General features: G+C 53.0%; 1 protein-coding gene across 2 annotated transcripts; it reads left to right on the forward strand.

Annotated features, from left to right (window-relative positions):
• The first annotated feature begins 7049 nt into the window (after positions 1-7049).
• On the forward strand, positions 7050-26710 carry GLIPR2 (GLI pathogenesis related 2). 2 transcript variants are annotated; one of them, XM_054727525.1, is made up of 5 exons: positions 7050-7157; positions 17495-17603; positions 17908-18011; positions 19832-19909; positions 26051-26710. In XM_054727525.1, the coding sequence occupies exons 1-5, from the start codon at positions 7145-7147 to the stop codon at positions 26209-26211; spliced, it is 465 nt and encodes a 154-aa protein (XP_054583500.1). In that variant the 5' UTR covers positions 7050-7144; the 3' UTR covers positions 26212-26710. The 2 variants fall into 2 exon arrangements, with proteins under 2 accessions (XP_054583500.1, XP_028001865.1); XM_028146064.2 differs by lacking the exon at positions 7050-7157 and adding an exon at positions 14784-14814.
• Positions 26711-27860: the final 1150 nt, after the last annotated feature.

The following is a 27860-nucleotide window of genomic DNA, read 5'->3' on the forward strand; positions in this document are numbered from 1 at the left end:
CTTGGTAATTTGTATTTTCCTAGAAAACTGTCCAGTTCAGAAAAACTACTAGTGGAGAATTGTCTATATTTTTTTGAACACTACTAAGAAGAGATTGCATCCCCTTTTTTATTACTAATGTGATACATTTGCTTTTTCTCTCCTTTTAGATGGACAATTTTATCTATTTGGTTTTGTAAAGATTTGTCTATTTAGTATGTCTTCCAGCCCTTGGCTATATTTTTCAATTCCATTCTTTCCTGTTTTCTAATGTATACTTTTCTGCTTTTATCTATATTAACTTATTCAATTAATTTTAAACACTTTGTTATGGGAAATTTCAAACCTACAGACAATTTTATTTTATTTTTATTTGTTGTTGTTGTTGTTAATCCTCACCTGAGGATATTTTTTCCCCATTGATTTTTAGAGAGAGTGGAAGGATGGGGGAGAGACAGAGAGAGAAACATTGATGTGAGAGAGAAACATCAATTAGTTGCCTCCACCATGGCCCCAACCGGGGTGAGGGGGGAGGTGGATCAAGCCTGCAACTGAGCTATATGCCCTTGACCAGAATCAAACCCTCAACCCTTCAGTCCACAGGCCAACACTCTAACCACTGACCCAACAGGCTAGGACATCTACAAACAATTTTAAAGTGAAAATCCATATATTTACCCTCTAGATTAGTGGTTCTCAGCCTCTCTAATGCCGCGACCCTTTAATACAGTTCCTCATGTTGTGGTGACCCCCAACCATAAAATTATTTTTGTTGCTACTTCATAACTGTAATTTTGCTACTGTTACGAATCGTAATGTAAATAACTGTGTTTTCTGATGGTCTTAGGCTCTACAGCAGCGGCTCTCAACCTGTCGCGACCCACAGGTTGAGAACCACTAGCAGGGTCACCTAAGACCATCGGAAAACACAGATATTTACATTACGATTCATAACAGTAGCAAAATTACAGTTATGAAGTAGCAACGAAAATAATTTTATGGTTGGGGGTCACCACAACATGAGGAACTGTATTAAAGGGTCGCAGCATTAGAAAGGTTGAGAACCACTGCTCTAGATTCTTAATGAACATTTTGTTGTGCTTGCTTTTTTTCACTTTTATCCATCTCTCCTATACATCTACCTCATTTTATATGTGGTTCAAAGTAACTTGAATCCATTTTTTATGCATTTCAAAGTAAGTCACAAACATCATACATTTCACCTCTAAATATTTTAGCATTTATTCATTAACTAGAATGAAGTATTTGTTTATGGTTCTTTAATTATGTTTTGTAATTTGTCTAGTTCCTTTAGTTCAATACTTAGTTTATTTTTCTCCTTTTAAATAAGTAGTATAATAACATTTAAGATATACTGACTGTATCAATCATGTTTCAGGCCATTTTAGGGGACCCCTCCCAAATTTATTTTTATTTTTTTAAAATATATTTTTATTGATTTCAGAGAGGAAGGGAGAGGGAGAGAGAGAGAAAAACATCAATGATGAGAAAGAATCATTGATCAGCTGCCTTCTGCACGCCCCACTACTGGGGATCGAGCCTGCAACCCAGGCATGTGCCCTCACCGGGAATCGAGCTGTGACCCCCGGATTCATGGGTTGATGCCCAACCACTGAGCCACAATGGCCAGACTGGGGTTCTTTTATAAGAACACTAATCCCATTCGTGAGGGCTCCAACCTCATGACCTAACCACCTCCCAAAGGCCCTCATCCAAATACCATCACACTGGGGATTGTTTCAACGTAAGAATTTTAGGGGAACAAACATTCCATCCACAGCAATACAGATACCGATTAGAGGGAATCTCCATTAAAGTGCTTTACTTTCAAATCAGGGAAGTACTAAGTAATAGTAAATCACTGTCTACACATTTTTCTCAGCCCTTTGACAGTGACGCCTCTCTCCTTCCTGTTTCTAAGCTGGGGGCAGAGAGTCAGAGAAGCCCCTCCCTTATGAAGGAGGGACAGTAAGAGACTCATCAACAGTTTAGTTCCATGGACCTGACCTGGTGACAAGCCCTCTCCCTTCCAGCTTCCTACTTCCCTCTTCCTTATCCAAGATTGACAGTGATGTCATCTAATACAGCTTTTCTTTCTCATTTGGACTCTGACAGATGAACTTGGTCTATATGCTAACAGGAATACTAGACAACATATGAGCAAAATGTGAAACCTACCAAATACTCCATGTTCAGTTATATCTCACATCGATGATCTCATGGGACCAGAACAGCCTGAGCCTGGTGTGTCACGCTCTTCTACAGTCAGTCCCACGGGAAGAACTGTCATGTGACAGATGGCCAAGGAGGTTCCTGGACCACTTACTGAAAATTGTGCGAGAATTTCTTTCATAAAAGCATACGACCAAGTGCTTTAAATGAATTACCTCATGCAATGCTCACAACCTCTCCATAGAGACAAAGAGTATTATTAACACTGTTCACAGTTGATGCAACTAAGGCTTGGGAGATTAAATAATTTCTCTAAGGTCACATGGTTGGTAAGTAGCAGAGCAGGGATAGTTTGAACCCAGGTCTAACTCAAAGCTTATGTTTATATTTATTATACAGTGTATTTGCCTCTCAGTACAGCTTTGGCTTCATCCCATTCCATATATTTTCCAACATCCATAAGAAAGAGAGCATAGCCCTAGCTGGTTTGGCTCAGTGGATAGAGCGTCGGCCCAGATTTGATTTTGGTCAAGGGCGCATGCCCAGGTAGCAGACTCAATCCCCAGTGGGGAGCGTGAAGGAGGCAGCCAATCAATGATTCTCTCTCATCGTTGATGTTTCTATTTCCCTCTCCCTTCCTCTCTGAAATCAATAAAAATATATTAAAAATAAAAATATATTTTTTTAAAAAGAGAGCATAACCTAGTAAAATAGGGAGATTTTCTGCCAAGGTTTTTCTTTCCTCTGCTTTTCTAGTTTCCATGGCCTTCCACTCATTGAGCTATTACAACTAATTTTTATTCCCAAAACCTCTGTAGATCAAGAGCCAAAGCCTGAAGGGATTAAAGCACAGTTTGTACCTTAAACCAGCAGTCACCAACCTTTCAACCTCACGGACCACCGGTTGGCAACCGCTGCCTTAAACCATACTTTGGGGAAGAATTCATAATGATGTCAGAGCTTAGACACTGAGAAGGGCTGAGTCATGGAGTGTGGAACATTCTGGGGAACCATGGAGGACAGAAACAACATCCCCCGCCTCCGCCCCCCCCCCCCCCCCCCCTTGAACAGGGAGGGATGGGAGACAGTTGCTGTGTGAGGCTGCTGGGCGTGCGGAGAACTCTCCATTTCAGTACCGAAGACCTTGTACCTAACTGTGCACACTAAAGTGGAGGGGCGGGGTGGGAGGGGGGGCAGACATTCCTGTGTTCTTTCTAGCGTGAAGGCATGGGACCCAGGCTCAGCCAAATAGGTGCTCTGTCCAAGAACCTGGATCTGGAAGGGCTGACCCAGAGGTGTGGAGGGGAGTTGAGAAAGATTCTAGAATGCTTCAATATTTATCCCCAAGAGATGAAAGTACATGTGACCAAGTTTCCTTCAATGAGCAAGTTTAAGTTTTCTACCATCAGCAGAATTTTGCCTTGATCTCTACAGAGAAACAACGGTACATTTTTACATATAAAAACTGTGACCATGAAATACTACACAGACAAAAATATGTGACATTTAAAGGGTGCTTTTGAACACATAGCGGACCAGTAGTTTTATTGCCAGCTTTACCCAGTGGCCAGATAAGTTTCCATTGAACGAGTACAAAAAACGTTTTACATAAATGTTAAAGGCACGCTTTAAAATTAAATATCCATTGCATTTTGAAGTTATTTATTACCTGTTCTTACAAACTAATATCTTTTTAAAGTATGACTGGCCACAAGCCTTAGAACAGAAAACAGGAGAATTCTTGTGATCCGTCCACAATGTGTTAAGTGTCATCGCAATCTTTAAAAAAAAAAAAAAAACATCCTCTAAGATAGGTATTACTGTCTTCATTTCAAGCTCCTGGATCAGAATCAGTTGTTGGGCAGCAGACACAGAACTTGGACTTGGGCCACATGACTTCCAGTCTTGCCCCACGTTCATAACTAAGTATTCTCATTGTCACTCATCTCTGCACATCTGTTTTGATTTTGCCTCATTTCTGTTGTTGATTCATGAACACTCGACTCACGGCCAGCAGCGCGGTGACTCAGGCCCGAATGAAGCTTATCTAGCACACATGTTCTCCCTCAGGCACATCACAGGATTCCTGCACTTAGGGACACCACACAGCACCTCCACACCCCACGTGTGGGCATTCTAAAGAGCGAAATCACCAACACAAAAAGGTAACAGTGCAAAAAGCCTGGCACTAAATAGACTGGGAAGAGGTCACTTGTTGACAGTATGGGAGCCGGAACGAGACGAGCGTCTCCTCTCCAACATCACCTGGGAACCGCTTGTCTCCTCTCCAACATCACCTGGGAACCGTGTGTTGGGCAACTCCGATTTCCCGCTGCTCCGCACATGCCCTCAGGAGACTGTCACAGCACTGACAGCATTGACTTCAGGGTTCCAGATAAATCCTGGCACGTAGGCAATCTCATAAATACAGAATCCACACATAAATGAGGGCTGGCTATACTGATCAACCTCTAGAAGACACAAATTACCAATATCAGAAAAGACACACAGCATACAGACAGTAAAAGGATAACAACACACTATCAACACCTTTATGCCTATGAATCCCATGATGAATGAAATGGACTAATTCCTTTTAAGATACAAGTTACCAAAGCCCCTCAAAGAAATAGATCATTTAAATGGTTCTGTATCTATTAATGATGCTAAATTTATTATTTAAAACCTCCCATCCCCCCCCAAAAAAAAAAGAAAAAGAAAAACACCTCCATACCTAGATGGCTTCATTGAAGATTTAGCAAATGTTCATAGAAATAATACTAATTCTTCACAAACTCTTCCAGAAAACAGAAGAGAGAACCCTCTTCAACTTCTTTTCTAAGGTTAGCATTGCCCTGATTTCTAAATCTAAAAAACACACTGCAAGAATAGAAAACTCAGTAGAGAGCAACATCCCCAAAAACATAATTGAGGGAGATGAAAGCAGATGAATAAAAAGATACACCATGCAGATGGGTCAGCAAGCTCAACGTTATGAAGAGGTCAGTTTTTCCCAAGTTTATGTATACATTCAAGGCAATACCAATCAAAATCCCAGCAGGCTTTTTTGTTTGTTTGGCAGTAATTTACAAGCTGATTCTAAAATTTATATGAAAATGCAAAGGACCTAAAATGGATAAAACAACTTGGAAAAGAAAAAATGAGAATTTACACTACCTGATTTCAAGACTTACATAAAGCTGCAGTAATTTAGACAGTGTGTATTCGTGTAAAAATACATAGATCAATGGAATGGAATGGAGAACCACATATATCTGGCCAATTGAGAGAGAATTATCTTTTCAAGAAATGGCACTGGAGCAACTGGATATTCATATGCCAAATAAGAAAGAGAGAGAGAGAGAATTACAACCCTGACTTCATACCACATGCCATAATAATCCAAATGAATGTAGGAGCTAAAACTACTAGTAAATGTAAAAGCTAAAACTGGGAAACTTCTAGAAGAAAACAGAAACTTTTAATGATCTTAGGATAGGTAAGGCGTTTTTAAATAGGACATTAAACCAAAAAGAAATGATCACTTGGGTCAAACACTCTCTTTGTTGCCATTCCTCTTGTCTCTGCTGCCTGGGTACCAGCTAGGACCCGCTGGGCAGGGACTCCCCCTCCAACCTGCTCAGAGCTCTTGATAGGGGACAGCTTTGGCACTGCCCTAACTCTGTTCCGCACACTGTCCCTGTAGGCCTATAGACTCCGAATTGTCCCCCACCCACTCTCAGGCTCTCTCTAGCCTCAGCCTCCACCTCTGTCCAAGGAGATGTGCGTGGAACTTGTTGGTCCCCGATGGGCTTCCCTCTGTGTGCACTGCGTGCTCAGCTGTCTCCACCCCTTACCCTGGAAGTTTTGGTTAAGAGGGAAGCAGCCTTCTAGAGATGCTAGAGGTGACATGGATTTCTTCCGACCGGGTTCCTTTGGCCACGACCGTGGGGGTTTGTTGGCAAATGTAAAGGAGAATTGAATGTAAATGATCAGATGCCCGCCTAGCACCAGAAGTCCCTTTTGACTCAGAATGAGCCACGCTTCCCAGCACTCTAGCACCGAAAGCACTCAAATTAGTAAGTATTTGCCTGATAACCGTGTGAGGAGGGAGTCAACAGGGCAGTGCCCAGCCTTACTGCTGCCCTATAATCAGCAAGCTGAAACTAAATGTGCCCACTTACTGGAAGATTTGTAAACGGGCGTCCTTCAGTGAGAATGCACTGAGCTCTCTGCCCAGAAAGAAGTGACACTGGGGAGTCACACTCAGGCTGTGCCCTTCTCACACAGGGGCGGGCCATCCCTGGGACCCAGGCTTCCTCGTGCCCGCTGTGTACCGACCGCTGCCCCCAAGGTCAAGAAGGTGAAGGGACGAAAGGCCCTGAGGGATGGGTAGGCCTTGAACCGGCAGAGATGAGCATGCACTCCAACTCCAACCCGGATTCGCACCAGCGGGTGTGTCCCGGGGAGAGGACGGCCATGCCCGGTGTCCCCGGACCCGGACCCGGCAGGGCGGCACACTCGGGGAGGAGGCGGGAGAGCTCCAACTCCGCACAAGGGTGAGCACCGGGGTCCTGGCAGCCCGTCCGCCGCTGAATAGCTGCTGAGAACCTGCCCGGAGGCGCGTGATGCCGAGTCCCGTGAGGGTACAGCTCGGGGCGGAGGCCCCCCAGGCCCCGGGCCCCGGCTCCGCAGCTGGAGAGCCTGGGGCTGTCCCCAGAGTCCCCGCGCGGGGCGCGTCCTCCGGAGCCGGTGGGGGAGGCTCGCGGGGCGCAGGGCGCGCAGCGCCTCCTCCGGGCCGCCGGCGGGTGGCCCCGGGCGCCGTGGCCTGCGGCGGCCGCTGCCTTATAAGGCGGGGCCGGGCGGCGCCGGGGAGGGGCTGCGGAGGGCCGGCCCCTCCTAGGCTACCCTTGCGGCTCGCGGGCCCCGGAGCGCAGAGGCAGCGGGAGCCCCGGAGCGTGCCGAGCCGGCCATGGGCAAATCAGGTGAGGCCGCCGGGCGGGCGGGATGGCTCGGAGCCGCGGGCTCTGGGATGCTCGCCGTCCCCGCCCCCGCGGCGGGATCTCCCGAGCTGGGCGGCCGCCTCGGCGCGGGGATGCGGCTCCGGCTGCCACGCGGGGACCCGGGCGGGGATGGAGCGGCGCTGGGGGCGAAGCGCCCGGAGGCGCGTCCAGGGCAGTTTCCGGGGCAGCCAGGAAGCCGGGGCGGCCGTGGGGCCACCGGAGAGGGGGAGGGAAGGCGAGACTGCGGGAGGGACCCCCGGCCTGGGAGCCGGAGACTGCGGCTGGGAGGGCTTCCCGGCGCTCAGGGTCCGGCCAAGGCGTGGCCGCTGCTTTGTTTCTGGCGGACAGAGTTAGAAGTTGGGAAAAGCCAAGCTGTGACAGCATCCTTCCCTGCAGAGCGGCGTGCTCCGTCCGACCAGCCCTCGGAACAGCCGAGCATCCTTCTGTCGTTGTGCCTCCTCCCTGGAGGCCCCCTCTGGGCCAGGCTGTGTGTGCCAGGCTGTCAGGCTCCACCAGGGCACAGAGTCCCGCTTCCCCTTTTTCTCCGACCTGTTGGTGGCCCGTGCTCAGCGCTGCGGCTGCCCCAGGTGAACTTTCTAAAATGCAGATCTTACCCTGCCCCTCCCAACACCTTCCATTCCATTGCCTGCAGGTGAGAGAGGGTACCTTCTTCAGCCCCAGCTTGGAGTCCCCTGGGAGTGGGTGTTCTTCACCTCTCACCTCCACTCAGCCATCCTGAGGCCAGCACGCCGGTCCCATCCCCGGCTCCCTTCCCAGCACCCAGCACCATCACTCACTCTGCCTCTTCCACTTCTCTGAGGTTTAAAATCTTCCCCATCCTTGTAGACTCAACTTCTGGGCTGAGAGGCCACCCCTGGCTTTCCCCCGTCCCCCGCCCCCCCCCCCCGCCCCCAGAAGGAGGGCAGGTCTCTTCTTGGCTGCAGCCCCCCTCCCCTAAACAGTCAGCTTGGGACACTGCCCAGCTATAGACCTGCTTCCCACAGACCCCTCACTCCTGGCCGCCAGACAGGGGCCCTGACGACCTGGGCATGGCCACTGCCTCACAGGAGGCCCTTAGTGAACAGCTTGGCCAGAAGCCAGAAGTCCTGCTTCGTGGCAGCGGGGGTGGCAGCCTGAGGAGGGTGAAGCTGGGTCCCTTCTTGAATCTGTCCTTCAGATCCAGACTCATGGCCCCCCCCCCCCCCCCCCCCCACCCCCCCCCCCCCCCCCCCCGCGCTGGGAGCATGCCTCCCCCTGGCATCGGTCTGACACTGCCTTCGGCGTAGTGACAGGTCTGGCCTTCAGCCTGGCTGTGCTCACCACTTGCTGTGTGATCTTGAGCAAAGCTCTTTCCCCATCTGGACAATGAGGTGGCTCAAGTGATCCCCTGGGTCCTTCACAGTGTGGAAAGGTGACAGAAGGAGTTGTCATGAAGCTAAAATGACGGTAGGAGGTGATGGGGCAAGAGCATGGCAGATGTGAGCAAGCATTTTAAGGAATCAATTCCTTTCTTCTGTAGATTAAGAGAAAATCCACAAATTCTCTAAAGCCACATTTTAATCAGTTGTTGCTAGCTCCTCCCCTGAGGAGCAATTCTCCTGCCCTGCTATCAGCGGAGTGCTCCTTCTTCTATCTGTTCACTCATCTATCCATCTCTCCCTGCCTTCTTGCTCCCTTCTCTCCCTCCCTTTTTTCCATCCACTCCACCGTCTGTCAGCTCTGTACTGTGGACTCAATGCTGTGGAGGGCATGAGCCTGGTCCTCAGGAGTGTTTATTTGGATTGTGAAATGAATCAATGACTCAAATCCTCTGGGGACGAGAGACAGCCATCACATGCTTCAATAAGAGATGGGAAACCGCCGAAACCGGTTTGGCTCAGTGGATAGAGCATTGGCCTGTGGACTGAAGGATCCCGGGTTTGATTCCGGTCAAGGGCATGTACCTTGGTTGCGGGCACATCCCCAGTAGGGGTTGTGCAGGAGGCAGCTAATCGATTTTTCTCTCTCATCGATGTTTCTAACTCTCTATCCCTCTCTCTTCCTCTCTGTAAAAAATCAATAAAATATATTAAAAAAAAAAAAAAAAGAGAGAGATGGGAAACCACTAGGCAGGTGAGGTGAAGCACAGTGGGAGCTCAGGGGAAGGAGAGATCTCTTTTGCAGAGGGGCTGTTGGAGGCTCCTGGAGGAGGTGCTCAGATCCCAGAGAGTCTTGGGAATTTGGACTTTACCCCTGAGACCTGGAGTGCCACAGAAAGGTGTTAACTGAAAGTGGCAGGAGAGTGGGTCAGGGGGAAGAGGGCAGAGGTGGGGGGTCAGGAAGAGGGTGCTGCAGTTATTCAGGCAATCGATGACAGAGGCTCTAAGGAACTGGAGAGGAGGAAGGATGGGTTTGGGAGGTGGTACCCTCAAGCCAATTTTGGTGACTAACTTGTACATGAGAGCCAAGCGCCACAGGTATGCCTGGGTGCAAGATGGTGGTGACACCGTCTAGGACTGAAGATACAGAATCAAGCAGGTTTCCGAGGAAGGGGACAGTGGCAGAGGGCAGGTTAGAGCTGGTTCAGGCAGGTGCCACCCCCTCTTCCCCCCCCCACACACACACACATATACACACACAACCAAGGACCTTCCAGAATGCTGGCTCAGGCCTCCCTCCCTCATAGCCACAGGCATTGTATTTGTCTCTCCCGAAGACTGGAAGCCCCCAGGACAGTGCTGGCTCCCCTAAGGGTCTCCAAGAGACAGTGACCTTTCTGGGTAACCCAGGCCCAATGGGCCTTCAGTGCAGGCCCAACCCTGAGGCTCCAGGCCACCAGCCGGAGGTCTGCGCTGCAGGGCCGGTAGCGCTCACACTTGTGTAGCCATAAGGGGCTTGATGTGGTTTCATAAAGACCATTGTAAGGAGCTAGTCCCTGCCTCTTCTGAGCCTTCATGTCCTCATAGGAGCTCGACTCTTTTTAACCTTAAACCTCAGAGAAACCGCAGAGCTACTTGGGGTTGGTAGGCATTGCTGGAAAACTGTTACTGAGCTAACACAGCTCTAATTCCAGGAGGTGCTCAGCCCAGTGTTCAGAGACTTCAGGTCCATCGCCCACCTTGCTGGGCTTCAGTTTGCAGCAACTGTGATGGGGGCAGAGGAAGACAGGGGGCCTTCAGCGCAGGCCTTGGGCTCAGGGGAAACCTCTGGTCCCTAATATGGTGACCACCAGTCGTTAAGCTCCTGGTGCATGCCAGGCTTGGAGCTACTTACTATCAATTGTAAAGGTTTTTAGAGGTTGAGCACCATGCCCAAACTCAGACCTTGACCCGTAAGTGGGCAAACTGGGATTTGAAGCCAGCTCTCTGACTTCCCGAATGTGGGCTTTCTCCCCTACCACACTGATCACTTGCCGCCTGCTCCCTCTCCTCCTCAGCCTGGGCTCTGGCTCAGTAGGGACTTCTGCACCCCTCTGATTACCTCTGAAAATATTTTTTTTTAATATATTTTATTGATTTTTTTAGAGAGTTAGAAACATTGATGAGAGAGAACATCCATCAGCTGCCTCCTGCACACCCCTTATTGGGGATGTGCCCGCAACCAAGATACATGCCCTTGACCGGAATCGAACCCAGGACCCCTCAGTCCTCAGGCCGAGGCTCTATCCACTGAGCCAAATCGGTTAGGGCACCTCTGAAAATCTTTTTTTTTTAAAATATATTTTATTGATTTATTACAGTGAGGAAGAGAGAGGGATAGAGAGTTAGAAACATCGATGAGAGAGAAACATCGACCAGCTGCCTCTTGCACACCCCCTACTGGGGATGTGCCCGTAACCAAGGTACATGCCCTTGACCGGAATCGAACCTGGGACCCTTCAGTCCTCAGGCCGACGCTCTATCCACTGAGTCAAACCGGCTTCGGCTCTGAAAATCTTAATGTCCCCTCCATCCACCTCTGCCATGAGAGCAGAAAGCATTTAGGGACCAGCTAGCCCAGGAATTTTCTACTGAGCGGGGCCTGACACCTCTGCAGGGTGTGGCTGTGGGGGCCACATCAGTTCCAGCTGTTCCATTTTCATCTGTTGATTTTGCTGTGGGGGGGAAGTTCAAAGAAAGGGTTTCCCTGCTTTTTTGAAACAAACAGATGTCATACTTCCTTCTCACACAGATGGGGATGTGGAACCCCGAGAGGCAGGGACTTGCCCAGTGCTCCAGGCGGGCCTGCGTGGCCGGCCACAGGCAGGGCTGGAGAATGGACACTGGCTGCCCTGCCTCCTTCAATCCCTCGGTGACGGTTATCTGCAAAGGATCAGCCTGGAACCGTTCACCAGCATCTGCTTAGGGAAAGGGAAGTACACGTAAAGTGGAAAGTGTGAGAGATTTGACACAGAGGAGGCTGCTCTTAGGTCTAGCTCGAATGTGGACTCACTGTGTGAAATTGTGAAATTCACATGTCCTCCCAAAGACTAGAGCTTCCTCATCTGTCAAGAGAAGACTATGGTCCAATTCATTTGCTTACTCATTCACTCAGCAAATATCTGAGCTCAGAGGTGCTTGAAAGAGGTCATCGAAGATGGATATAGCCCTGGCTCAGTGGTTGAGCGTCAAACTATGAACCAGGAGGTCACGGTTCAATTCCTGGTCAGGGCACATGCCCGGGTTGCAAGCTCGAAACTCTGTGTGGGGCGTGCAGGAGGCAGCCGAGCAAGGATTCTCTCTCATCATTGATGTTTCTATCTTTCTCTCCTTTTCCCTTCCTCTCTGAAATCAATAAAAATACTTAAAAAAAAAAAAAAAAAGATTGATACAAATACCAGCAGTCCTGCTCCCATGGAAGTCAGGGATGGGATCCGATGGGACCATGTCTCCCAAAGCCAGAGGCTTTGTTGGTAACGATATAATTATAATCGACACTGAATAGCTGTTCACTGTGTTCCAGAACTCTTCTAAAGCAATGACATAGATTAATTCTTTTAATTCTCACAACAGCCCTGTGAGGTAGATACTGCTATCTCCATTTTTCTATGCGGGGGTGGGGGTGGAGGTGGGGGAATGAGGCATTGAGTGATTAAGCAACTTGACCAGAATCACACAGCTAGTCAGAAGCAGAGCTGGTATTTGCCTCTTGAATTTCCTGGAACCCTGGAACAGAAACTGCTCTTTCTTTCTTTTTTTCCCCCCTCAACTTTTTATTCTTTCTTCCTGATAAACCAGTTTTACCCCAAAGGTGGGACCAGGGCAGTTTCCAGTGTTAAAGAACAATATTCATCCGAGTACATTTGAAGATCTAATTGGCTTTAGTCAGCAGTTCATGGGGTTCGTTGCTTTCTAGCAATTGGAAGGGTGCTCCGATGAGGTGTACAAACGGAAGGTTTTTCTAGGCAGAACGAGGTGAGACTAAGAAGTTAAAAGGGTGGGTTATTTTAGGCAGGGTCATCTCCCCTTAGGGAAGCAGCAGGTCTTATCGGACAGTTTGCCTCATTAGTGATCAGGAAATTCGAGAATGATTGGTTTAAAATTCCACTCCTGGGAGAGGCTGACACTGCAGTTGGGTTAGTTGCTAAGTTTTGGTTTGGTGAGGGGACTGGGCCAAAGTGTTTAACACCAGCTTCCTGCCAAGAGGCAGAAGGGGCCTGTCTACAAATCCTGCCCGGCCCCTGGGCGTCCTGGGCCCCTGGGCGGAAAGAAATGAGTCGGGCTGGGCTCTGCGAGGCCTCAGATGAGGACAGATGCTGAGGGAGGAGCCTGTGCCAGCCGGAGGGGAGGAGGGGCACAGACCTCCTGGAGTCTTTGGCACTTAGAAGCCCAGGCCCCAAAGGACCTTCTGGAGCCCCCAGGTCAGCCCCACCTGAGAGGCCTGTGCCCTCCACTCCCTCGGGCAGCTTAGCCCTGCCCCTTCCCTCTCTCCTCAGCCCCAGGGAGCCAGCCCCTTCCCTCTCCCCTCAGCCCCAGGGAGCCAGCCCCTTCCCTCTCCCCTCAGCCCCAGGGAGCCAGCCCCTTCCCTCTCCCCTCAGCCCCAGGGAGCCAGCCCCTTCCCTCTCCCCTCAGCCCCAGGGAGCCAGCCCCTTCCCTCTCCCCTCAGCCCCAGGGAGCCAGCCCCTTCCCTCTCCCCTCAGCCCCAGGGAGCCAGCCCCTTCCCTCTCCCCTCAGCCCCAGGGAGCCAGCCCCTTCCCTCTCCCCTCAGCCCCAGGGAGCCAGCCCCTTCCCTCTCCCCTCAGCCCCAGGGAGCCAGCCCCTTCTCTCCCCTCAGCCCCAGGGAGCCAGCCCAGACAGCCCCTCCACCTTCCAGCAGCTCTGACCTTGAGCCCCAGACCTGCCCCTGGAGCTTCTACCCCGGCAGCCCCAGATTCTCCTCTGGGGCCCCTTAGGCAGGTCTGAAACCTTAGTTCTGTTCTCTTCCCCTTCCTCTCTCCCTTCAGAGACCTGAAGGCAGCTGCCCACCTCACTGAGCCCGGCCCTTCTCCGGGTCTGGTCAATCCCTCTGTCTCGGTGACTTCCTTTGACTTGTATCCCTTGGAGGGGGTGTGGGGTGAAGGACAGTGTTTTCACCCCGGAACCAGTTGTGGGAATGTGTACAGGTTACCGCCCTTCCTGAGCCTCAGTTTCCCCATTTTAATAAATGGACAGCTCCCACACATGGTGGTGAGAAGTAAAGGAGACGGTGCACAGCCCGGCACCCAGCAGTGGCTGGCCAACATGCAGGAGAAAGGACCTCCCTCATTCCGGGCCGGCACCCCAAAAGCCTCCGAGGGCCCTCCTATGAGGACATAATCCCTCTCCCCATTGTGGGCTGGCTGTGAGCTCTCCCTGCCTAGTGCAGGGATGGGTAGGTTTCCTCTGACCTTTTTTCCCTTCTGTTTATCTTTGTCCTTGGGCTTTTCTGCAGAAGTGGGGTGTGCCTCGTGCTGGGTGTGGACACCGGTGATATCTTGCCTCCCTGAGGCCGAGGCCCTGCTGTGAGGAGCCACCTGGGCTGGGACAGGCTGCCGTGCTGGGAGGGGACTCCTGGGAGGGGGTGGGGGATGCCTCCCAGAGGGTGGGGAGGCAGGGCTCCCATCCTGATTACCAGGAAGTCCTCCTGACCCCTTCCTGGGAACCCTGCCCCAGGGAACTGGCCCTGGTGGGGACGATGACTTGGGCAGCAAGCTTAGGCTGAGCACAGGAACTTTCACTTTTATTTCTCTGAACTTCCCATGTTCTGGGAGTGCAGTGACCTAGTTTTCAGCAGCCTCGTACATACCCCTCTGCCAAGGAGAGCCTGGCCCTGGCTCTCAGCGCTGCCTGTCCACGGGCTTGGCGTCCCTGTCCTGCCCACATGCCTGTGCCTGGACCTCACCGGACTGCCCTGCTGGGCTCCGCCGTCCTCGGGGTCGGCACCACTCATTCTTCAGCTCATCGAAAGCCCCTTGGACAGCTCTGCCCCCACAGCTGGCAGTTGCCGTCACCTCCCCTGGGGTGGCATCTGGCCAAAAGCTCCCGAGGGCAAGTCCTGGCCTTCTTCCCCTCCAGTCCACTCCCAGGTCCAGAGAGTTTGATTTGAAGGCCCAGGAGACACGGGGATCTGGCTGAGAGAGGGGAAGGGATTCTCTGATGGCTTATCTGCTCCGCGCCTGGGGTGAAAAGACAGCGAGAAGGACAGCGGATGAGTGTGACCTGGGGTAATGGCAGGAGTAACCGATGCTTCTTGATGCTTTCATTCTCCAGTTTACTCCCTTCCTGCCCTCAGCCGGGCCTTGGGGACAGGCTCCTGCCCCATGGAACTAGCTCAGTTTAAGGGTTCTCTGTAGCCCTCACTCCTAACTCACCCAGTTCACCCCATTTCCACGGAGGGGCACCCGCAGATTCCTGCAGCCGTCACTCAGTGCCTTCACCATCCAAGTTCGGCTTGCTGCGTCCAGACATCTTTGGGGCCTCCTACCTGGGGTCACCTCCTTCCTGAGTCCCCAGACCATGTGAGGTTGCTTTTCAAGTTCCTCTGGCACCTGTGCTCCGTCACCCTGTTTGCAGGCGGTCTCCCTCCGTGTGTGAGCTCTTTGAGGCAGGACGTGGCTGCTTTGTCCCTGGGCACCGCGCACGCCATGCGGGACCTGGCACAGGAGGTGCTCGGAGAGCACAGGAACAGGGGGATGGGCTGCGGTTGGGTGGATGCTGCTGCTGCAGAGAGGATGGAGCAATAGATGGATGAATGAATGGTGGAGAGATGAGCGGGGGGGTGTTGGATGGATGGGGTTCCATTTCAGATCCAAATTGATGTGACTTCTGTCCACTATTGACCTTGCCTGACCTGGCTTCACCCACTTATTCTTTCCCTAATCCTAGCCCCCGGACCTTGCCCTTTCTAAGGCCATGACCCCATTGAGCACGGGCTCCATTTCATCCCTCAGTGCATCTCTGAACCCAACACCAACACATTCTTTTCCACACCCTCCCCTCATTCACTTCCCAATGCTGTCCTTCCTGGTCCTTTTTTCTTCATCTGTCCCTCTGTCTTCTTGATTTTACCAGCCCAGTGTGGGGACCTCTCCACCCAGCCAGGTGTGTTCCCTCTGAGCACCCACCTCCAGTCCGGTCCAGTCCCCGCCGCCAGGCACCATAGGTCCAGCCTGAGATATCCAGTCTCCCTCAAACATTTTCTTCAGAAGTCCCATTGCTCACTGCCCAGCACCCCTACCCCCACCCCAACATGTGCTCTGCACCCCTGGCCCATCCTCCACTCAGCAGCCAGCAGGATCTTTCGGAAACACCGATCTCACCAGCTCACTCCTCTGCCCCCAATCAGTTGCTTCCCATTGCTTTGGATAAAGACCCAGATCCCTGCATATGGGCCCTGCATAATCCATGGGTGCAGAGGTGCAGAGGTGTGGAGGGACGGAGACAGGGCGGGCAGAGGTGTGAGGGACGGAGACGGGGCGGGCAGAGGTGTGAGGGACGGAGACGGGGCGGGCAGAGGTGTGAGGGACGGAGACGGGGCGGGCAGAGGTGTGAGGGACGGAGACGGGGTAGGCAGAGGTGTGAGGGACGGAGACGGGCAGAGGTGTGAGGGATGGAGACGGGGTAGGCAGAGGTGTGAGGGACGGAGACGGGCAGAGGTGTGAGGGACGGAGACAGGGCGGGCAGAGGTGTGAGGGACGGAGACGGGCAGAGGTGTGAGGGACGGAGACGGGGCGGGCAGAGGTGTGAGGGACGGAGACGGGGCGGGCAGAGGTGTGAGGGACGGAGACGGGGCGGGCAGAGGTGTGGAGGGATGGAGATGGGGCGGGCAGAGGTGTGGAGGGACGGAGATGGGGCGGGCAGAGGTGTGGAGGGATGGAGACGGGGCGGGCAGAGGTGTGGAGGGACGGAGATGGGGTGGGCAGAGGTGTGGAGGGATGGAGACGGGGCGGGCAGAGGTGTGGAGGGACGGAGATGGGGTGGGCAGAGGTGTGAGGGATGGAGATGGGGCGGGCAGAGGTGTGGAGGGACGGAGATGGGGCGGGCAGAGGTGTGGAGGGATGGAGACGGGGCGGGCAGAGGTGTGGAGGGACGGAGATGGGGCGGGCAGAGGTGTGAGGGACGGAGACGGGGTGGGCAGAGGTGTGAGGGACGGAGATGGGGCGGGCAGAGGTGTGATGGACGGAGATGGGGTGGGCAGAGGTGTGAGGGACGGAGATGGGGTGGGCAGAGGTGTGAGGGACGGAGATGGGGTGGGCAGAGGTGTGGAGGGACGGAGATGGGGTGGGCAGAGGTGTGAGGGACGGAGATGGGGTGGGCAGAGGTGTGGAGGGACGGAGATGGGGTGGGCAGAGGTGTGGAGGGACGGAGATGGGGTGGGCAGAGGTGTGAGGGACGGAGATGGGGTGGGCAGAGGTGTGGAGGGACGGAGACGGGGCGGGCAGAGGTGTGAGGGACGGAGACGGGGCGGGCAGAGGTGTGAGGGACGGAGACGGGGCGGGCAGAGGTGTGAGGGACGGAGACGGGGCGGGCAGAGGTGTGAGGGACGGAGACGGGGCGGGCAGAGGTGTGGAGCACTCCATCACTTGTCCATTTGGCTAGGCCAGTGGACGGCAAACCGCGGCTCGCGAGCCACATGCGGCGCTTTGGCCCCTGGAGTGTGGCTCTTCCACAAAATATCTGTGCGATTGAAACATACAGAGCGATTGAAACTTCGTGGCCCATGCGCAGAAGTCGGTTTTCAGCTCTGAAAAGAAATTTCCGTCGCTGCACTGTTGATATCTGGCTCTGTTGACTGAGGAGTTTGCCGACCACTGGGCTGGGGCCCTGAGGGGCACCGGCCACTGGCTGGGGTCTGGGTGGTCCTCTCCCTGCACTGAGATGGTCTCCGCTCTGGAATCGTTACAGCTTCCAAGCAGTTCAATAACGAGGTCCTGCGGGCCCACAACGAGTACCGGCGGCAGCATGGTGTCCCCCCGCTGAAGCTGTGCAAGAAGCTCAACCGGGAGGCTCAGCAGTGAGTGCCCGTCCCGGGGCGCCCTCCCCGGGCGGCGGCCGCAGTCAGAGGGGCCCTGGGGGGGCTGGAGGGGCAGGAGTTTCGGGGGCAGAATCGGTCAGGCCAGAATAACGACCCTGCAGGTCCCTATGCTCCTCTGAACCTCCGCTTGCCCCTCTGTAAAGTGGGCTGTTTGGGGCTCAGGAGAGCTGCTCCCAGTTTGCGCTGCGAGCCCAGGGAAGGACGGGTGGCCACGCCGGTGTAGGGCTCAGGCTCGGGGCCTCCCTGGGCGGCGTCCCGCTGAGGTGACACCGTCATCCCGCAGGTATTCGGAGGCGCTGGCCAGCACGAGGATCCTCAAGCACAGCCCCGAGTCCAGCCGCGGCCAGTGCGGGGAGAACCTGGCCTGGGCGTCCTACGATCAGCCAGGTGGGTGCTTTCTCGGCTCCCCTGCCCTCGGCCCGGCCTCCCCTGCCCTCGGCAGCCACATTCAAGCCCCTCCTGGGCCCTCGCCCTCCGTGTGTGGCCATGCGGTGGCCCGGCCGCAGGCGCAGAGCAGAGCCGAGAGGAACCCCGAGCTCCCACCGCAGCGGCCCCGATAGGGCCAGGCCTGTGCTGCTGCCAGGGGCACAGGGAAGGGCCGGACTGCCCGGACCCCCTTTCGCAGGAGCTCCCAGCCCAGGAGCAGGGTGCGGGCCCCAGGCCTCTGTGCAGGCCCAGCCTGACCCTGCTCCCCGGCCCCCCCAGCTACAGAGGAATCTCACTTTTGTCACACTCCTCTGAAACAGCTGTTGTACAGAGCTGGTGTATTGACTTCTGCACCGGAAAAGCGCAATAGAGCTTTTAACATGTCGGAAAGAAAATCATAATCACGGGCAAGACAACCCTTCATCCGAGGGCTCGGCCGGGCGTGGCCACCCGCCGCACTGACCAGACATGCAGCTTCCTGGTCTGACAGCCTGCCCTGGCTTTTTAGGAAAAGTGCTGGCGGCACGGCCTCCCTCCGAAGCCTTCTCCAGACCCAGTGGAGAATGCCTCCTCCCGCCCGGCCTCACATTCCTGGGACTTCCCTGGGGAGGCCCAAGTGTCCTCTTGGTTTCCCCAGCTCCCGCCGCTCCAGGAGAGGGGTGTGCGTGGCCCCCTCCCCCCCGCCCCACCCCAAGGCAGGAGTCCACAGCCAGCAGCCGCCCCCCAGGCCTGGTTTTGGGCCTGGCGGGCCCAGGGGAGGAGGGAGAGGGATGGGAAAGAGCCAGTCGGAGAGCTGGTTCCCGCCCATTCTTGAACTGGCTCCCTGGGGAGCCTTGAGCAAGGCCTCCCCCTCTCTGGCCTCAGTTTCCCACCTCTACAGAGAGGGGGCTGGGTAAGGGGTCGCGAAGGCCGTGGCTCCCCACACCGGCTGCACATTGGGATCTTGTGGTACTTTTTAAAAACACCAGTGCCGGGTCCCTCCCCCAGAGATCCATGTACCTTCCGTCCGCGGCCGGCCCCAGGCGTCAGCAGTTTCCCATGTTCCCCAACGAGGCCAGGGTGTGGCCGCTGCTCTCCAAGGCCTTCCTTGCCGCCCAAAGCGTGGAGCACGGGCCGCAGCCGCCTCTGGGCACTCGTCAGGAATGCAGACTCCTAGGCTGCCCCCGGGACCTCCTGCATTTTAGCAAGAGCCCCAGGTGACACGTGCACACATTCGAGCCTGCGGTTCTGCTCTGAGCTCCGAGGCTCCTTCTGACTCTGGCCCTGAGATCCGCAGCTCCCAGGGAAACGCGGCGCGCTTTCTCCCGTCAGCACGTCTAGGCCCGGGATGCTCCAAGTGAGGACCCTTCTGCAGCCGTGGAGACCCAGGCCCAGCAGCCCATTGCCTTTCCTCCTGTGGCTACTCCAGGGGCCAGGCTTGGGGTGGGATGGGGAGGGGGGGGGCTCTGGAAGACTATTAGCATCATCAGAAGCCCGTGGAGTACATTGCACTTAACCCTCTTTACGGAGGCCCAGGGCGGGGAAGGCCTTGCCTAGGATTCCACAGCGAGGTCGTGGCCTGGCGAGGAGCAGATGCGGGTGATCCCAGGCCAGGGCTCCTCCCACCCCCAAGGCCACCTCTTCTTCAGCTTGGGTGTGCCCGCGGGCCCGAGTCCTGTTTCAGCTCCGGGGTGCTCTATCAGACCTCTCGTGGGTGCGTGGCTTGCGGTTGGTGGGAGCAGGTGGAAGGAGCAGGGCGGGGGTTGATGTTGCTATTGAGTCTCAGTGTCTTCCCCATACAGGACAGGAGGTGGCCGATAGGTGGTACAATGAAATTAAGAACTACAACTTCCAGCAGCCTGGCTTCACCTCTGGGACGGGTGAGTGACTGGGTCGCACCACTGGCCTCGCCCTGGACAGTTGGGTGTCGGAGAGGAACGAACCCTCGGAAAACCAATCGATTCCCTCCTGTTTTACCTCTCCCATATTTCTCTGATCTGACTTTGCCCAAAGGGTAGAACCCTGTTTCCCCAGCACACACACACACACACACACACACACACACACGCCCTCCAGCTAAGCTCCCAGGCGGATGCTGTCTGCCCCGCCAGCTCCAAGTTCTTCGGATGACTGGCGTGTGTCGTAAGGGGCTGTGCATTCTAGAAGCTGCCGAGTGCTTCTTTCCAGAAGTGGAGCTTCGGCACTTGTATCCGGCCATCCTACTGCTGGTCTTGCTCCCTGCATCCAGCCTGCTCCCGAGCACCCAGAATGTTCCCAGACCCTCTCTGCCCATGTTGCTCTCCTGGGGCCTTCAGGGAAAGGGCCACGCTCGCTCGTCTCTGGGCTTTAACCCTTTAACCCCCTCCTCCCTTCACGCCCGCTTCCTTCCTGCCCCGGCCCCAGGCCCCATGGCCTCCCAGGCCTTCTCCTTTCCCCTTCACGCTGCAGTTGGAGGTGCCGGTGAGCTTGGGCCGCAGAGCCCCTGGAGCTAGTCTCCGCCCTGGCACTGCTGTTTGTGTGAACGTGGGTCCACGTCCCGTCCTTCCCGGTCTTAGGGGGAGAGGGACAAGGTGGAGGTCTCCACCGGACATTCTGGAGGTGGAGTTTAGATGCAGGAGGAGCTGACTGGGGACCATCCAGCCTTTCTCCTAGGCCTCCACTGTGAGTGGTCAACGTTTAACTCACTCAAGCCCCACCCCACCCCTGTCAGCATCTCTGAGCTCCGGGCTCCCGCTGGCCCCTCCCCAGGCCTCCCCAGGCTCCCGTCTTTCCTCAGAACCACCTAGGTGCACCTGAGGCGGCCCAGGATGGGTTGGAAGGGGCTGTGAGTTTCTCTGATCAGAAGGCACCAGAAAAACTGAAAAAGGGATTCTCTACCCACCCTATCCCTCTACTCCTCCCCACCCCACCCATGGGTGGAGCCGCATACGGCCTCCTACCCTCTGGAGGTTCTTCAGAAGCAGGAAGTGACCTGTTCTCAGAACCAGTCACTGTTTCCTGTGGTTTTCTGCTCGCCCTTTCAGGCAGGAGTTCTTGCAACCTTGTGGGCAGGACCACGGGGCAGGGATGGAAACATCTGCCCCAGTGCTTCTCCCCGGGGCACTCGGGCCCGAGGAGGCGGCTGCCAGGCCGCAGGGAGAAGTGATGGCTCTGTGGCAACCCAGCTCCCTCCATGAGGGAGGGGATAGTAACCACCACCTCCTCCCAGTGATCGCAAGTGTTGGCAGAACCCGGTGTCCTTTTCACGAAGATCTGTGTCTAGGAGCCGTTTGATATTTTATTTTTATTTATTTTTTAAAATATATTTTATTGATTTTTTACAGAGAGGAAGGGAGAGGGATAGAGAGTTAGAAACATCGACCAGCTGCCTCCTGCACACCCCCTACTGGGGATGTGCCCGCAACCAAGGTACATGCCCTTGACCGGATCGAACCTGGGACCTTTCAAGTCCGCAGGCTGATGCTCTACCCACTGAGCCACACCGGTTTCGGCGAGCCGTTTGATATTTTATAGCGTCTGGATCCGCTTCCGCCGTGAGCAAGACTCACGGGCAATTGGACATGTGTCAGAGCGAGGGATTCGCTCTGCTACCGTCCTCGGCAGCGGAAGCCTTGCAACACCGTTTGGAGGTGGGGCTTCCTCCACTCTTTGCAGAGGAGGACCCTGAGCCCCGGGAACCGGGAGAGACCTCTTCACACCTTCCGTCCTCAGTCCGATGCTCTTTCCACGGCCCCTGCTCCAAGGCAGGAGCCGCGCCCGGGACCTAGTAGATCTTTGCCAGGGAATAACGAGCAATAGTAAGGAAGACTGAGGAAGCTCTTCTTGTATCGATACGGAATACCAAAGCTGAGCCAGGAACGGGACGCGGCTTCCCGTGGTCACGGACCACCTGTCTCTCCCGTAGCTCCAGACTTCCCACCCCTCAAGGGGAAGCCCCAGAAGAACTAGTCCCTGTGTCATCCCAGGTGTCCGTGGGCAATGCCTGGGCATAGGCAGAGCCTGATCCTGGGACAGGAGCACAGGTTTGTGGGGAGTTACAATCAGGGCTCCAAGACCCTTAAAGATCTGCAGGCCCGTCTCCCACCCCAGCCTCCCCCCGGAGATGCACCTTTGTTCTGGGATCCCCTGACCTACGATCATGGTGTAGGTGAAAGAAAAACTTTGAAATATCTATAATCTCCCCCCAGCCACCCCACCCCTGTCAGCATCTTGTGGTAAAGAACACAAAAAAGGAGACATGTGTACTACTATTTGTAATACTTCAAACAATAAAAAAGAAGAAGAAGAAGAAGAAAGAACACAGTTCTATGCCAAGGGCTGAGTGGAGGGAAATGGTTTCTTGCAATTCCTTGGTTATATTCTGTTTTGATGAGCAGGTCTGTTTGTTGGTGTATTCTGAATTAGTAATGCTTCCACAGGGCATGATGTGTGTAAGCTCTGTAAGGGGAAGAGCCTTCCTGCCGTCCCTGGCCAACCCGTGACGCCAGTTTCCTAGGCATCGTTCTAGAGCTGTTGGGAGCTTATGCCGGCACTTGTGTGAATACGTGTGGGTTGTTTTTTTTCTTTTTTTATGCTCTGGTGTCAGATACGTGACCTGTTTTGCACCGCCTTTCTTCACACCGCAGATTGGCAGAGATTGTTCCCTGTCGATACAAAGAGAGCTTTCTCCTTCTTCCTCACTGCTGCACATGATTCCCTTGCACAGCGACACTGGGACTTAGTGTGTTTTTCAAGTGTATATTTTAGGAAGTCTGGGTCCAGAACAGGAAAGAGGATGTGATCTATTTAGGAGAAAAAGAAAAAGCAAGCTGTGAGTAGTTTAGAGTTAGAAACCAGTGTGTATCTGATGGTTGCTAAGGAAGTCGTGTCCTTTAATTCATCTCTGAATACCATACTCCGTTATCTCTGTGTGGACAGAAACCTCCCCGGCCAGAAGGAAGATAACTTAGTCTCATCTGTTTGCAAAAGGCTGCCGCAGGCGTTCAATGCTGCCGAAGCTCATGTTGTGTCTGTAATCAGATTCTTGGCAACCAGTGGGTAAACAGCAGCTCTTTCTTCCTTTTCTGGGTGACAGAGAGAGTGGGTGGGTCTGTGGCCAAAGCATGTGGTCTGTGGAGAGAAAAGGCTGGGATGGGAAAGGACTTGAGCCTTGATGGAAAGACAGCCCACAGAAGCGGTGACTCCTGGCAAAGCTGCCAAAAGCCTGGACCTGCGGCTCACAACTGTCAGGACCAGGGTGAATCGGCAAGACGTGTTTCTCTGTTCTGAGGTGGAAATCAGAGTTTTGTTGGGCGATGGTTAATACAAGTGGAAGGACTAGCAGAAAAGATGCATAGTGGTACTTACGGCTTTCTTTCTTTTCATTCCTGCGTTGACCGTATCACATCAACGCTATTGATTGGTGTTTATGTTTGGTTATTTTCAGAAAGGACATCTTTTTTGTATGTAGACAAATAAATAAACTACTGGTATACCTAAATTTATTTATTTATTTTTAAAATATATTTTATTGATTTTTTACAGAGAGGAAGGGAGAGGGATAGAGAGTTAGAAACATCAATCAGCTGCCTCCTGCGCACCTCCTACTGGGGATGTGCCCGCAACCAAGGTACATGCCCTTGACCGGAATCGAACCTGGGACCCTTCAGTCCGACGCTCTATCCAGTGAGCCAAACCGGTTAGGGCAGTATACCTCAATTTAAAAATAGGGTTCCACTGTAGGGGGAAACACACAGTTTAATCAGTGCACATTTATTGATTCAGTCCTTACCATTTCTGATACACAGGGCGAGATCAATGTTTTCTCGTCCCTGGAGAATTGGAAAGGTGTCACTACCATTATTTATTTATTTATCTATTTATTCGTTCATTTACTCCTTTCTTTCTTGCTTTAATTTTGTGGTAGAATATATTTAACGTAAACTTTATCATCATAACCATTTGTAAGTGTAGAGTTCAGCGGGACTAAGTACATTCCTAGTGTTGTGCCACCACCGCTACTCCTCATCTCCAGAACTTTTTCATCATCTCATATTGAAATTCTGAACCCATTAAACAATGACTCCTGTCCCTTCCTCCTCCCCTAGTAACTACTATCCTATTTTCTGTCTTTATGCATTTGACTATTCTAGGAACCTTATATAAGTGGGAATCCTTCAATATCTGTTCTTTTGTGTGGCTTATTTCACTTAGCATAATGTCCTCAAGTTCATCCAGGTTTAGCACATGTTAGAATTTCATTCCTTTTTAAGGCTGAATAATATTCCATTGTATGTATAGGCAACATTTTATTTATCTATTCATTTATTGATGGACATTTAATCCCCCCACTACCCCTATTGGCTATTCAGTCCTTGAGAAAGATCTGGTCTGTTGGACTGAGAGCAGAGGGAATTGAAGGAGGCTCTACTTCGTTAAGGTCTCAAAGAGTTCATAGCAGGCCTGCACTTCTAGTGAAAGCAGAGCCTGAGTCCAAGAGGATTCTTTCCTATGCCTTTCATTCATTCATTCCCTCACTCATTCCATTCACTCATTTAGTAAAAGTGGCATGTGCAGGCTGTGCCAGGGTACTGGGTATACTTTGGTGAAAAAAAACAATTTGGTATCTACCCATGTGGGGCTCTCTGGCCTCATGAAGAAGCCAAGCAATAAGCCAGTAATCAAATCTAACATTGCAAATGGTAAGAATGTTAGGAAGGGAAAAAACAGGTGTGATAAGACTGTGTTGGGAGGGAGGTGTTCAGGAAATCAAAGTGATTGTGAAAGGTTTCTCTGGACAAGTGGCATTAAGACTGAGGCCTAAGGGACAAGAAAACGTTGGTCATCAGAAGCGTATTCCACACCAGTGTGTGCCATGCTCCATGGTGGGAAGTAACCCGGGGTGTTCAAGGAATGGAAGAGAGGCCGCTGATCCAAAGCATTCACTTTCATTCTAGGTGCAGTTGGAAGCACTCAAAGGATTGTTAAGCAGGGAAGGAACAGATCTGGCTTAGTCACAGAATGATCACTCTGGCTACTTAAGCAAAAAGTGAATTGGAGAAGACAAAGGTGGAAGCTGGGGAACCAGCCAGGGTCCAAGTGAGAAAAGTTTGTGGATGCGACCAAAGTTTTGGGAGTGGATGGACTTGAGGTGTCCTTTACAGTTAGATTTGTCAGGATTGGGTTGTTGCGGGGAAAGGACGTGGGGTGAGGAATACAGACCTATCCCTAGGAATGCGTGTATAGAATTGTCCTGAAAGGAAATGGGAGGGTAGGGAGAAGGATAACTTGGGGCGGACCAAAATCAAGAGTGAGGTTAAATTTGAGATGTCTGTGAGTCATCCAAGTGGAAATGTCAAGTAAGTAGTTGTGTTTGGAACACAGAGGAGAGGTTTGGGCTGGAGAAATAAATTTAGGAGCCAGGGAAAGATGACATTGCCTAAGGAGTGCAGCAAGAACAGTGAGCCCAGATTTGAGTCTAGGGAAGTGCAAGTCCTCCAACATGTACAAGTGAGACCAAGAGGAGGAGGAAGAGGCAGTGAGATGGGGATAATGGCAAGAGGTAGCATCATGGAACCCCCAAGAGGGGAGTGCTTTGAAAAGGAGAGGAGTCACCCTAATTAAATGTTCCTGAGATGTTGAGTAAGATGAAGATAAAAAGGGACCATTGGAGAAGAACATGGAGATCGTTGGTGACTTTGAAGAGTGCAGTTCAGGGGAGGGCTGAAGGCAGGTTCAAGGCAGGGTGGTATCCTAATTGTTGGGGTAACTTGGATTTGTCACGATCTCTGGGAGGCCACGAAACCTTTGGGCATCGGTACGTGGTGAGGTGAGCAGAGAGGACCTGATGCAATAGAAAATCAGGCAGTTGGTATGTTTCGTGACCCATGTCTCTGATTGGTGTCCGTGAAGAAGATCAAGCTTCCCTGAGCCTGGCAAGATGGTGCAGGAGCCGAAGAATCTCTTGCAACATCCTTCTCCAGACGTTGTTAACTAACCTGTGTCCCTCTCCCTCCCCCCCCCCCCAATCTGCTCCCCTACAGGGCACTTCACGGCCATGGTATGGAAGAATACAAAGAAGATGGGAGTGGGAAAGGCATCTGCAAGTGATGGGTCCTCCTTCGTGGTGGCCAGATACTTCCCAGCAGGGAATGTCGTCAACCAGGGCTTCTTTGAAGAAAATGTCCTGCCTCCAAAGAAGTAACTTGCCCAATGCACTGGGCCGGCGGCAGACTTAAGAACATGGATACGAAGTGCCGAGGACATCAGAAACTCAGCTGTGTGTCTGTCTTTGCGGGTGTATGTGCTTGCGTGTGTGATGCATGTGCGTGTCTCTTGCACACACCCTGGATCTGATATACAGTTGTCCATGAACTAATTCCTACCAAAGGATGGAGCCAATGAAGCCTTTACTCTGATGGTTAGACCACAATTATTTGGACTTTGGGGGGAAATCAAGTTTTAAACTTTTGGGGGTTATTTTTAAAGCAAACTTCTTTTGTACCTTTCTTACTTATAATATCCATCCCTGAACTTCTTGTACTCCAAATGTTTGTGACGCTGAGAAGTGAAATTCATTTCCTGTGATCTTCATGCCTTAGAATCTACTTGTGGTAGATATGGAAGACTATTAAACCCTCATTTAAATGTGACCTAAAACACAGCTTTAAACACATAAATAATAAAGCAGCTTCCATCAGAGACATGGTGCAGGCAGGGGTTCCATTTCACAGAACTACTGAGAGTTCTTTGTTATAAGGCATGATGTCATCTGCATGGCCCCTGAGATTCTCGGATGGGATTGCCAAAGAACAAATGGAGAAAAAAAACTTCACTTCCTTGCATTTTTCTACCTTAAAAAAACAAAGTTCTCCCCTGCCCCCACCACCCCTTGACACCCCTCCCCCCCATCTTTTTTTCTTAAAGCCCCCTGACATTTCATAGCTCAATATGCATCCCCTGATTTCTGGGGAGCTGGGTTAGGCCTGAAACACATTCCCCACCCCCCGCCCCAAATCTGCTAGGTGGCCAAGGGCCTATTATGGGAGGGAGCCCCTCACTTGCCTGGGCTCTAAGCCAAACAGCCTTGGATGGATGAAGTCAGCGTTCGGGTGAGGGTGAGCTCACTCAGGGCCCCCAGAGGAAACCCTCCAGCCCCTGCCCTCCCCGACACACAGGGCGGGAGCCAGGCTGTTCCTGGCAGCTGTGGCTGCAGCTGTGCGGCTGCTCCTTCCTGGAATGTGTGACAGGCCCCAATGTTCCTGGGAGATATCCCATGCGGGGCTTAGAGTCGATAATTTGGTTCTGATGACCAACATTCTCTTGTCCCTTAGGCCTCAGTCTTAATGTCACTTGTTCAGAGAAACTTTTCACAATCCTCATTCCTTCTCTCTGATGTCAAAGCATCCATTTGTGCAGCTGGGCCGGGGCCTGTCCCTAGGCGGGAGCAAAGGAGGCCAAGAAGGCAGAGGGTCCAGGGAGTGGGTTCTGGGACCCCAACCTCACCCAGCAGATTCCCTGGACCTGGGCTCCATCGCCCTCCCACAGTTCCCAGGCCAGGCGGGCTCTTTCCTGCCTCCCTGCCTTCGCACATGCAGTTCCCTCCATCTGGAATGCCCTTCCTCAGCCTTCAGGTCCCGGCCGGCTTGACCTCCACTGGAGAATCTTCCCCGAGTCCCTCAGGGCTCCCCTGCATCCTGCACCCACCGCGGTCACAGCCATTTTCTTGATGATGCTCTCATGGGTGGTGAGGTCTTGGGGATGCTAGCTTTGCCTTTGTACCCCAGCGCCTGGCACAGACAGGTGCTCAGTAAAGCCAGAAGGAAGGGAAGGAGGGAGGGAGGGAAGGAAGCA

This window comes from Eptesicus fuscus, chromosome 15 (genome assembly GCF_027574615.1).
Source record: "Eptesicus fuscus isolate TK198812 chromosome 15, DD_ASM_mEF_20220401, whole genome shotgun sequence".
Lineage (NCBI taxonomy): Eukaryota > Metazoa > Chordata > Mammalia > Chiroptera > Vespertilionidae > Eptesicus > Eptesicus fuscus.